Genomic DNA, 11326 nt, shown 5'->3' with positions numbered 1-11326 from the left:
ATATACTATCTCTATTCTAAAATGTAGGTTGTTTTGAATTTTTTAGATTCATAGTATTTGCTATGTACCTAGATATAATGTATGACTAGGTGCATAGCAAAATCTATAAATCTTTAAAAATCAAAACAACCTACAGTTTAAAATGAAGGCAATAATAGGTTAATTATATTTGACACCTAATTTTATTTAGATAATTTTTTTTCAAAATGCATATATAAATTAACAACCAAATTTCCGATTTCCGAGAACACACACCCAGCGTCGCACACATGAACTGTTCCTGCGTGCGTTTTTCTCTAGGCTGGCCAACGTAGTCCTCTTTTAATTTCAAATCTAGCTATTTACTCATTGTATTCGATATAAATTCTTTAAGCTATTTACTAATCATATTCGATATGGACACTTTGATCATATTCTATTTTTAAAAAAAATTAAATTCCTAAGTTAGCTATTTATTAATCGTATTTGATATAGACTCTTGAGTTAGTTTAGACCGTTAGATCTTTATAAAATCCAACGGTGTAAATTCTTCTCTATTTTAGATTAACGTGAAAATTTCTAGACCCTCTCGGCGAACGTGATGACTTCTTTTAACACTCTTAATATAATACTTAATATAATAGATATATAGATAATAACTCCCGAGAACTCTTGAAGCGTCTGGATACCATTTCCCTAAATATTATCACACCGTTTTCAAATGTTTATCTTGTTTCTCACATGAGAAAATTACATAATGCGTAGGCCGCATGGCACCACCTTTTTATTGCCAGTCCTCTAGATATGTGCACCGGAAGAAACACAGCGAGGAGGCGTGAAGTAGTACGCCTGCTTCTGTCTTCAGTTTCACCGGACGCTGATGCTGGTCGTTCAACCGTCCCCGTCTTGGACTTGGACGGCGGCGAGCACTTGACCTGCTCATCAATACTCTTTGGCGCCACTGGTCCGGTCAGGCCATTCGGCTGCTGGCCCATTCACTCCTCCTCAGCAGTAAGTTTTGACGAACTTGCATAGACAAATCGACAAGGACCGGGCCAGATCACGCAGCCAGGAAATTCAGCAGCACTCCAGGCAGCAGAAGCAGCAGCTCTGAATCTCTGATCAGACCAGGAAGTCGCGGGCTTCACAGCCGGTTGAGGTCTCATGCTGCCAGTCCCCATCTCGATGAATTCTCGCAAGACCTGGTTTCTCTCTCGACTAATCCGCGTGCTTGACTTTCCCAAAGGGAAACAGCAGGTTGATTACTGCTCTTCGTCACGCAAATGCGGCGGCTAACTAGTGTTGATTAGGTCTCCAGTTTATGCAGAAGCAATCGGTGTTTTCTCAGTCAATATTGACGTGCTCACGACGTGCTCACCGGCGTTTGCGTTGTCTTTCTGAAGATCTAGAGTTGGGTCCTGATTTGTACCTCTCACTTTCCCTGAGGGTGAATTTGTAATGCTACTTTAATATAATATATATAAAGTATAAAAAATATTGACGTATGAGTTGTCAGACTTTTTACGTGCTTCGTTTCTGAGATGATGGCAGGTGTGCTCCAATCTATGGGTTCCTGTGTGACCTTTTCATCCAACGACAAAAGTGAAAGAAAATTTACTCGCTGTGGTACAATCTACGTCTCATTCCCTGCGGAAGGTACATGGCAAAAGTGAAAAAAAATAAAACGACAACCTATTTACTGGCTGCTTGTACTACTGTTTCATTCTAGGATTAATTTGAACGTTAACTTTCCATGGTTAAATTTGGAAGATACCAGTTTCAGTTATGTAGCGATTACGCGAAAGAAAATTCTTTGCGACTGTGATCGAGACGGCTGTGCTCTGAATGTTTAGAGAATACTAAAATCCAACATTTTCTGTATGTCAACTACTTTCAAACAGGAATCTTTCCTCCGAAGAAATCAAGTGTACGCTATCAGATCGACGAAAGATCCCTGACCAGAAAAAGTCAAACGCATTCTCAAACTAACGGATAATCGTTACATCTTTTACCTGGCCTCCACGCCGCTCACTGAGAGCTGGTTCAGCGAGAACGGTGACTTGTCGGAGTTGGACAGAAGAGACGTCGATCCTGACCCGTCGCTCTTCGCGTTCGACCCCTTCACGTTGATGAACGGGGGCTGGGTGGGCCGGGGAAGCACCTTGTCCCTGCCGCTCAGCATCTCAACCACCTTCCACATCGGCGGCCTGAGGTTCGGCGACGCCTGGGCGCAGAGCAGCCCGACGTGGAACACCTGCACAGCTTCCTCCTCCGAGCACTGCTCGCGAAGGTTTGGGTCCAGGAGTTCCATCAGGGTCCCTGCGTTGTAGTGCTTCCATATCTGAGGAGAGACAGAGCAGAGCTAGCTCAATCAGGTTTTCTGAAAATGCTACAGTAGCTAGTACTGCTACTTGACAGAATTTGTACCAGTGCCATGAGGGACAGGCCTTCTGCCGATGAAGCCACCGAGTTGTGGTTCTTCCGACCGGTGATGATCTCGAGGACGAGCACGCCGTAGCTGTAGATATCGGCCTTCTCTGTCAGTTGCCCGTGGACGATGTACTCCGGAGCCATGTATCCACTGTGCAGGAAAAATGGAGTATGAGTGCCATTTCTTCAGACAGATTTTCACAATTTGGTCCGTATGTCTTTTTCCCCTCCCTTTTGTCTCATGATCTTGCGATTGTTTTATGATATCTTGAGGGGTCGAACTTACAAGGTTCCAGCCAGACCAGTGCTGAGGTGGCTCTGATCTTCCATGAAGTTCCTCGCCAGGCCGAAATCGGCGATCTTAGGCCTGAACCTCTCATCCAGCAGTATGTTGCTGGCCTTGATGTCCCTGTGTATGATCCTGATCTCCGAAGCATTGTGCAGGTAGGAAAGACCCTCCGCCGTCCCGAGGATGATCTCGAACCTCCGCTCCCAATCCAGTGCGTTCTTCTTGAACGCGTCTGCATGGCCATCGAGCACGGAAGGTCAGAGATGCATACACCCACACGTTTTCAGGAGCAGAGAAAATTCAGGGTGCAGAGAAGATTATTCAGGATACCAAACAGGTAGTGGTCGAGGCTGGTGTTGCAGAGGTACTCGTAGACGAGGAGGCTCTCGGGGCCCTCGACGCTGCAGCCGAGCAGCTTCACCAGGTTCTTGTGCTGCACCTGGCTGACGAGCCGCACCTCGTTGAAGAACTGGTCCGCCCACTGCCGCGTGTTGAAGAAGAGCCGCTTCACGGCCACCTCCCGGCCGTCCGGCAGCACACCCTACGCCGCCATGCAGGTCAGAGACCACAGCCGTTGCAATCACAAACAATTCACAGGACTAGTATAGCAGTAGTTGCAATACAGTACATGTTCAGTCAATTCACGAATCTGCACATTTTTCAGAAAGGTGTCGGTGTAGGATCATGTACCTTGTAAACCGACCCGTAGCCGCCCTGGCCGAGCTTGTTGATCTGGTTGAACTCGTCGGTCGCCCGGCGCAGCTCCTGGTACTTGAAGCTGAGGTGCGACGCGGCGATGGCGCGGATGATCTCGCCGGAGCCGTCCATGTCTGTGCAGTGTGGCCAACGGCATGGCGCAGTGTCAGCTATCATGGGAATGTGGCATCAGGTGCCAATGGCATGATGCAGTTTACATACCGTCATGGAGATGGTCTCTTCTCGACCGCATTTTCGTCCAGACGAACGCTATGCCAATGACGGCCACTGCCGAGAAGACTGAAGCGATGACGATGATAACTGTGTGCCGCGCTGCCATGAAAAACCCAGGAATTTTTTTTTTGTCAGGCTCAGAATCTTTGGAGGGAGCAATGTGATGTTCTTATCTACGGAATTTGCAGTTTAACCCTGTGGATCTTTTCTATTTCCATGACACTTGCATCCACACAACAAGCACATGATTTGCTGCTATCACTAAAATTCAGACACGGCACGCATCTGCGATCTTCCCCGTGAAACTTTCTGGATCAAGAACAGATCAGAAAGTCCAACAAAACTTCCTTTTTCCATGAGGAAGAAATAATGGAGACACGAATAATAATACAAAGAGTAGTACGTAGAATGCACTCACTGGACGATCCGCCGCCGCCGGCGGCGTCTGCCGGCAGGTAGAACGGCCGCGTCGAGTACCTGACGACGCAGCCGGCGTTCAGGCCGTACCCCTCGGCGGCGCCCGGCAGGCACTGGCGGAGCACCCGGTCGCGTGCGCTCGCCACGCACGCCGCGCACGCGCTGGCGTTGAGCGACCTCCAGCACTGCGCCGCGGCGTACGCCCGCGGCGCGCGCCCGGACTCCGGGGACGACGAGGCGTAGTAGTAGCCCCGCGCGCCCGGCGCGGCCGCCGTGACGTTCCGCACCAGCGCCGCGGCCGCCGCCGCGAACCCCGGCGCGGGCGGCCCGCCGGTGGCGTTGGAGCCGCACACCGCGGTGTCGCTGGCGTCGGTGGCGACGGCGGTGAAGTTGTCGGCGCCGTAGCGGAGGAAGCAGCCGTCGAGGTAGATGCGGCCGCCGTCGGCCGGGAGGCAGTGGGGCAGCTTCACGCGGCTCTGCGCGTAGCAGAGCTGGCAGTCGGTCGGGGAGAGGTAGGCGAGGCACTGGCCGAGGCCGAAGACGGTGTCGTTGCCGGCGCCGGAGCCCGCGGCGCCGTAGCCGGAGCGCGTCACGTTCTGGTAGATCATCTCCAGGGTGGTGACGAAGCTGACGTCGAAGCCCTCCGGGTCCGGCGTCTGCCTGGCCCCGCACACCGTGGCCAGGATCGCCGGCGTGCCCGGTTCATCGGCGCCAGCAACGGTGGCGGCGGCGAGGAGGAGATGGGTCAGGACGGCCGCCGCCGGGAGCACGGGGTGGTGCGCTCTTCCTGCTCGCCGCCGCTGCATGGCACCGCGGTCGTCGTGTCGCGCCGAAGCAGCCAGCCGCGCTCGTGCGACTGTTTCGTTCTCGGCTCCATTTTTGTACGTGTCGTGGCGTGCCCGTTCTGGGTTCCGACTTCGTTGTGTCTGAACTGGACGAAATAGCAGCTGGCTTGCTTCTTTGGACTGACGTCAAAGAATGGACATTTTCTGTTTGATTATTGGCGTAAGTAACGAAAACATAAAAAAGTTAAGGTGGTGATGTAGTCACTAACAAAATTGACCTGCCAAAATCAAGGATTATCTACGCATCTAGAACATAGTCTTGTATGGACATTTCAAACGATTACATGGTCCAGTATAAATTTCTAGCTTGCGCAGTGTTGACTGTTGAATGTAATGGAAAACATTCGGTGTTCAGAAATTCAGTGGCGACATTTTGCTGGCAAAAAGAATGTTAGGCATAGCTGGCACCTGGCAGCTTGACATAAATAATTACAGTATCATATTTTTCTATATAATATAGGATAGTAAATATAATATTGCGTGTGAGAGGATTTTTAACCCCAAGCGTCCTAAAATTAAATATTGCTTTTAATTTTTCACGCTTTCCGTAATAATTGTTTGCATTAGTCCATGTTTAAGCAGTTGCGTAGTGTTCATCTAGCTAGATCACCACGGCGGCGCTGACATTGGGCGAGGCGAGATTAATGGCAAACGGCCGGCCAGCGAACTCTGGCGACCCCTGACGCCGACGCCGGCCGCCAATCGATACGCGTGGCATGTGCACTGCAGCTCCGCGACTGCCAGCACACTTGGCGTCGTCGATCCCCGTGCCGTCCCTGTCGACGCGCGGCGGCTACCCTGATTCGTGTGGCCGGCGTCGCGCCAGCACCCGCCCACGCGCACCGGCCCCTCACCGGTCGCCGACTCGCCGCGCCGGCAGGGCGCCGGTGTGCTGGCTGGCTACAACACAAGAGATTGCAGTGGGTGTAGCAGGGTCGTCGTATGTCATCGTCTGATCTTTTTGATTGTTGTGCTGCACAAAAAAGTTGTGTCCGAGCTAATTTTGGAGGATCCAGTTTTGAATTCAAATTCCGTTCTCAAATAGTATGAGGCAGTACACGTTTGCGTGCGATGTCCGCACACAAGCCAGCACACACAAGTGTCTAGTGCGCTGGTGACAATGAAATTTGATGGGTGCAACTCAAGTGGAAATGGCACAAATATTGAAAATAGTAAAAATTCATCTAAAAGACTAAAACATACTTTATCTATGGTTATGGTTTGTTGCAAAAGCTGAAATTAAAAGTTGCATTAAAATCATACGAAAAATGGCGAATTTAGGGTGCAAATCAAACTCCAGGTTTGAAAACTTTTTTTGTTTGCTCAAAACTCGAAGTGTGGTGTGGGTGACGCATATTTGTCAAGCCCGGCCCAGGCCCAGGACTAGAGACAAACCTTTGGGCTTAAATTCACATGCCTAAAGCCCACGGCCCGAAACCACCACCAGCAAACCGCACCAGCAGACCAGCGTCTTCTCCCCCGACGGGCGACGGCTCGACTCCGCTAGAGTCTCTAGAGCCCTCTGGAAGCCGCGCCTCCACCTCCCTTCGCCGTGACCCGTGCGGCGGCGCGGGCTCCACCTTGAGGGAGAAGGGCGTTCCCCCACGTAATGCTTCCCCGCCATGTTCTTCATCTTGATGCTTGCTTCTGCGCGCTGGGCGCTTCCGTTCTCGCCTCTCTTATGATATACGAGCCCTCCTTTGATTTTTGGTTGTTGGTGTGGATTTTCAGGGGCTGCTCGGATAACCTGACCCGCAGGGTTTGGGCTGCGATTTTTGAGCAAGAGGCGGCGCCGATATGGTAAGAACCCTCGTAGACTGCCACCGCCTCAGTAGGCTAGTGTGAGACTCTGCTGTTCTCAAGCAAGATGGTTAGATAGTTAGTGGAATCCTCTTGCTGCGCCATTGCGGATTTCTAAAGGAAAATCGACTGTCTTTTGAAATTTGGGGATACTGCAGAACATTAGTTGATCAGAATGCCGACATTTATTGGTGAATAACTGAATTTAGCTTAGGCTGTATTTCTTGAGCTTATTCCCTAAAGTGATTGCCAGAGATGACGTATGTCCAAAGTTTCAACTTATATCTGTAGTTAGTTCTTTGAGACTTCAAATTATCTTGCTCCCTCCATCTTTGATTCTTTGTTGACTTGGACACGTGGTAGCTTTAGCTTAGCACTCCTTTTTTTTGGACCTCTGGCTTAAAATTGAGAACAACCCTGCAGGAATATAAGGCGAGATCAAATGGGACTTCGGAAACTTCCTCTGGAAGTTTTGGCGGTCTGTACAATATGAAGTATTCAAGCTACTTAAACGATGAACCAATGCCTGATGCCGCGTCGGAAAAGGAGCAGGTTGGGACAAGTGTTGACTCTCTGCCATTTCTGTTACAACTTGAGGCTGTTGCAGAGACAAGCTTTGGTGAAGCTAAACCTGTTGTTTCCTGTGTTTTATTTCCAGGGAAATGAATATTTCAAACAGAAGAAGTTTGCTGAAGCAATTGAGTGCTACTCCAGAAGTATTGGGTTGTCTCCTACAGCAGTTGCTTTTGCAAATAGAGCTATGGCATATCTTAAACTAAGAAGGCAGGTTATTTGGAGACTGTATGCATTCACTTCAGCTTATACTATTTGTTCATTTGTTATGCTTTTACTGCAAGTAGTTCGCCTCAGTTGAATCTGGAACCTTACTTTGGTTGGCATCATCAATTTGAGACTGTTGAATAGGGCAGATGTTGTGTATTCTTGCTATCTGTGCTATCTATGATATATTTCATATTTTTAGCAATCTGTCGTGGAACCTGGAAGTTGTTTTTTCTAAGAGTTGATGTCTGGTGAGGTCTTATACTATGGATATGAAATTCATCAGATTCAAGGAGGCAGAGGACGATTGCACTGAAGCTCTGAATCTGGATGATCGATACATTAAAGCATACTCACGGCGAATTACAGCACGGAAAGAACTTGGGAAGTTTAAGGAAGCAATGGATGGTATCCACACTCTAACCCTCCTTTCTTTCTTTTTAACCTTTTTTTTTTTTGCTGTATGAACATTGACCACTATTGTACACCCATTATGTGTATAGATGCTGAATTTGCCATCAGTCTTGAGCCAAACAATCCAGAGCTAAGGAAGCAGTATTCTGAGATAAAAGCTTTGCACATGGAGGTGAAGAAACTCTACCTCATAAAATTTTCACCTTATGTTTTGTTAATAGTTTAGCATTCTGGCAATTTACTAGTCTTTTATTATAAAATCTCAATATTTTCATTTGAGTTATGATGTTGACAAAATATGGCTTTTTCAAGATGCATGAGTGTATGATTATTCGGTGGCACCACCATGTGGATAATATCTGCAGAGATTATAAACATTTTTGCCCCTCAAGAATACTGATGGGCCTATTAATTCTGCAGAAATTGGCTAAAAAAACCCAGGTGCCAGCAAAACGTGCAGTTTCTGGATTTGATAAACCTGATGATAAAAAAGAAATCACTTCTCAACCGCCGACCATCTCCCAGAAGGTAGGCTCAGCAACAGTACAATCCCATAGTACTTTTGTAGTTCTTTTTGTGTATGGATGATTCATATATTTAATAGTATCAGTTGAATACGGTTTGCTAGGAAGTAAAATCATGGTTTTCATTGCCTAGAAAACTTGCACATGACTTGACATGGCTTTGCCCTTTTGAACTAGAGCTTTGCTGTTTTCTCTGCTCCTTTGCCACCTTGGGTAGTTGGTTGCATTCCTCTGTAGGTCTGTCTAAGGCTTCGGCCAACCAATTTCAACCTATTTTGCTGGACATATATACCTGATGTCCGGATCTGACTCTACAGGACAGTTTCATGGAAGTTGATTCGCCAAGTAGAGCTGCAGTGGATATCAGAGAGAGTGCTGGTGGCAGGTCTAAAGGAGGGTCTGGAGTAATCATCAATGAGAATGTCATGCAGGTCTTTATTTTTACAGCCTTTCTGATTATTATAATATCCATGATCTTTGGTTTATGTCTTGGCACTTGTTGAAGTCATACCATGGCAAGTTAGAATTCACCTATTTGTATAATAGGATGTGCTAGCTGTATCACTTGGGTAGTTTTTCTTGCATTTTTTTTAAAGATAGTATGTGCATTTTTCTACTTTGCTTGAAAAAAAAAATCTGGAGGCTCATGTTTGTGGTTTAACAGTTTAAGAGTATTGATGTTTCTTTATGCCATATGTCATATGCTTGATGCAGCAGTCTCGGGATGCTAATCTGAAGCCTGGGCCAGAAGCTTCAATTCAAGAGCTTGCATCGCGAGCTGCTTCACGGTATATGGCCAGCACTGTAAAGAGCGTCAAGATACCGAAGACAGCTTATGACTTTGAGGTTTCTTGGAGAGCTCTTTCTGATGACACTGCTCAGCAAATACAGTTGTTAAAGGTTTATTTCCATCTCTTTCTTTTTTACTGCACCATTGCTTATCAAATCTTGCTGTCTAATTTCCTGCCAATGTTTTGCAAGCAGTCAATTCCACCAGCAAGCCTACCAGAGATTTTCAAGAACGCACTTTCAGCTCCTTTCCTCGTTGACATCGTGAAGTGTTCAGCCTCAATTTTCCGGTGTGCTCACTTGTTATATGTCCTTTTGCATGATGCCAATCTGGGATCATGGCTGATATAATTTCTACATATTACATACTCAGGGATGATGCAGCGTTAGCTGTTAGCATTTTGGAGAATTTGGCAAAAGTTCCACGCTTTGACTTGATAATCATGTGCCTTTCATCCATGCACAAATCTGGTGAGTTGAACTTGTGCCTTTAGATTTTTTTTTCTTTTCCCCATTATGGTTGGCTAAAACTTATATTGTTCAAAGACTGGTAAACCATAAGAGGAATGGGTGGATAAGCTATCTGGGGAGTGGGAAGTAATTTAGTATGCTTGTGTTGTTTTTGTGAGATGATAAAAGGACATATGACTATTTGTTTCTTATTGTCCAATAGTTGGACAATATATTTTGGGTAACTCTTCTAATTGATGCTTTCATTTTTTTTTCCCATCAGAACTGAGGAAGATATGGGATCAAGTATTCTTAGCTGAAAAAGCGTCAGCTGATCAGGTGGAAGCTCTTAGGCAGTTGCGAGGCAAATATATTCAGGGAGGATGGCAGGATAACATGTTCACAACAAGCTAATGATGATGCAAGGACAAAACATTAGAAACCTTTTACACCCTTCTCTTGAGTGCCTGTCAAATGGTTGTGAAATTCTCGTCTACTGGATGCAGACACTGGGGAGTCCAGGAGCATATGTGCACGCTCCCCGGTTGCAGTGAATGGTCGAATCATTTAGTTTAGGAACATATGCTCGCAGCATGTAATCCTTTGTGCCTGGCTGAGATGAAACGAATGTATGCACGCTACTGTTGCTTCCTAACATCTTACGACTATCTGATTATATTATGTTGCCTTAAATACTTTACTGATCAGATAGATCATCTTAATGTCATCCATTTAAAAATGGAGAGAGTTAAAATAATTCTCTTGGGTATGTATGTTATGACGTTATCGTTAGCTTGTTCCTTGTCAGTGACTCGCCGTTCTTGCGTCTCTTCAAATTTTGTCATGCCATTTGATCTCGTTTATGGGCCTGATTCTGTCATGGGCCTGCATATACATCACTAGGAACATGCAGTGTTTCAGATGCACAAGGCAGGGTGAGTTTCTGACGATACTTTGTGCGCAATTGCCAGCGCGCCTCATGCTCACCTGGAGAGACCCTGCGCCTTAATCTTCAGGAGCAATGTCACCACCAAAGGCAACATTGCAAACCCGTGATCAATCAAATCAGAGTAGAAAACGAACAGCAATTAAGCAAGCATCATCACATATTCAGATGCTGATCAGCATTCAGCATTCAGCAGAGCTCATCGCGAGTTTCCAAATCCCGCTGGCTTCCACAACTAAACCCAATTTCCACCACGATAGAACGACCACGCCAGTTGTCGGAGCAGGTGGTGACGGCCCGCTCCTCCGCCGCCGGGATGGCGGTGTTCCTCGGGATCAGCATGGTCACCGTGCCGCCGCCGGTCCCCGGACCAAGGGGCAGCGGCTTCACGTCGCGCACCTGCACCTGCACCTTCTCGTCACCCACCTCCTCGCCGCTCGGGATGGCGGCCTGGACCGCGCTGCCGTGCGCCGCGGCCTCGTCAGGGTTGACGCTCTGGCAGAGATCCCTGTCGCCGTCGAACAAGTCCCGGAGCAGTTGCCGCACCTTGGAGATGCGAGAGGTCCGGGAGGAGCCGCCCACGTGGTAGGGCAGGACCTGACCTGACCTTGCGCTTCCGGTTGGAACGGAACCTAGGTCGAACGGTGACGGCGGCGGCGCGGTCGTCGGTGCCGGAGGCGGAGCCGACCGGAGCAGGGCTCTGTGTGCAAATATACATTCGGATATTTTACAA

The 11326-nt window shown here is 47.7% G+C and overlaps 3 protein-coding genes and 1 long non-coding RNA gene across 8 annotated transcripts; 2 read left to right on the top strand and 2 right to left on the bottom strand.

Annotated features, from left to right (window-relative positions):
- Positions 1-651: 651 nt before the first annotated feature.
- LOC112886034 (cysteine-rich receptor-like protein kinase 2) lies at positions 652-4937 on the bottom strand. Of its 3 annotated transcripts, none has more exons than XM_025951786.1 (9): positions 4047-4937; positions 3617-3727; positions 3389-3528; positions 3029-3239; positions 2696-2930; positions 2407-2560; positions 1992-2320; positions 1498-1626; positions 652-1420 (listed from the first exon to the last, which is right to left on the bottom strand). In XM_025951786.1, exons 1-8 carry the CDS (start codon positions 4849-4851, stop codon positions 1620-1622), a joined length of 1992 nt encoding a protein of 663 aa, XP_025807571.1. In that variant the 5' UTR covers positions 4852-4937; the 3' UTR covers positions 652-1420; positions 1498-1619. The 3 variants fall into 3 exon arrangements, with proteins under 3 accessions (XP_025807571.1, XP_025807570.1, XP_025807569.1); XM_025951785.1 differs by having other exon boundaries at positions 1505-1626; XM_025951784.1 differs by lacking the exon at positions 1498-1626.
- LOC112886037 lies at positions 2476-3839 on the top strand. Its single transcript, XR_003227318.1, has 3 exons — positions 2476-2617; positions 2854-3255; positions 3363-3839. It is a non-coding gene; the product is annotated as an uncharacterized LOC112886037 (long non-coding RNA).
- A 1404-nt stretch (positions 4938-6341) lies between the features above and the next one.
- On the top strand, positions 6342-10374 carry LOC112886028 (RNA polymerase II-associated protein 3). 3 transcript variants are annotated; one of them, XM_025951773.1, is made up of 12 exons: positions 6342-6496; positions 6622-6690; positions 7114-7242; positions 7349-7473; positions 7757-7878; positions 7974-8056; positions 8305-8412; positions 8726-8839; positions 9123-9308; positions 9393-9487; positions 9571-9668; positions 9931-10374. In XM_025951773.1, the coding sequence occupies exons 2-12, from the start codon at positions 6688-6690 to the stop codon at positions 10059-10061; spliced, it is 1194 nt and encodes a 397-aa protein (XP_025807558.1). In that variant the 5' UTR covers positions 6342-6496; positions 6622-6687; the 3' UTR covers positions 10062-10374. The 3 variants fall into 3 exon arrangements, with proteins under 3 accessions (XP_025807558.1, XP_025807557.1, XP_025807556.1); XM_025951772.1 differs by having other exon boundaries at positions 7349-7491; positions 9126-9308; XM_025951771.1 differs by having other exon boundaries at positions 7349-7491.
- A 408-nt stretch (positions 10375-10782) lies between these two features.
- Positions 10783-11262, bottom strand: LOC112885085 (heat shock cognate 70 kDa protein 2-like; the record flags this gene model as incomplete). The annotated part of the gene is made up of 1 exon (XM_025950763.1): positions 10783-11262. A coding segment is annotated over one exon (480 nt), but the record flags the coding sequence as incomplete, so codon positions are not given.
- Between the last annotated feature and the right edge of the window lie 64 nt (positions 11263-11326).

This window comes from Panicum hallii, chromosome 3 (genome assembly GCF_002211085.1).
Source record: "Panicum hallii strain FIL2 chromosome 3, PHallii_v3.1, whole genome shotgun sequence".
Lineage (NCBI taxonomy): Eukaryota > Viridiplantae > Streptophyta > Magnoliopsida > Poales > Poaceae > Panicum > Panicum hallii.
Note: the sequence above shows the minus strand (reverse complement) of the source record. Positions and strands in the feature narration are given on the sequence as shown.

Coding starts and splice junctions, on each gene's coding strand:
- LOC112886034 (XM_025951784.1), bottom strand. CDS start 4,851: ATGCAGCGGCGGCGAGCAGGAAGAGCGCACCACCCCGTGCTCCCGGCG. Junction 3,529..3,616: donor AAGAGACCATCTCCATGACG/GTATGTAAACTG, acceptor CACACTGCACAG/ACATGGACGGCTCCGGCGAG. Junction 2,321..2,406: donor GCCTGTCCCTCATGGCACTG/GTACAAATTCTG, acceptor GTCTCTCCTCAG/ATATGGAAGCACTACAACGC.
- LOC112886028 (XM_025951771.1), top strand. Junction 8,057..8,304: donor TAAAAGCTTTGCACATGGAG/GTGAAGAAACTC, acceptor TTAATTCTGCAG/AAATTGGCTAAAAAAACCCA. Junction 9,669..9,930: donor TTCATCCATGCACAAATCTG/GTGAGTTGAACT, acceptor TTTTCCCATCAG/AACTGAGGAAGATATGGGAT.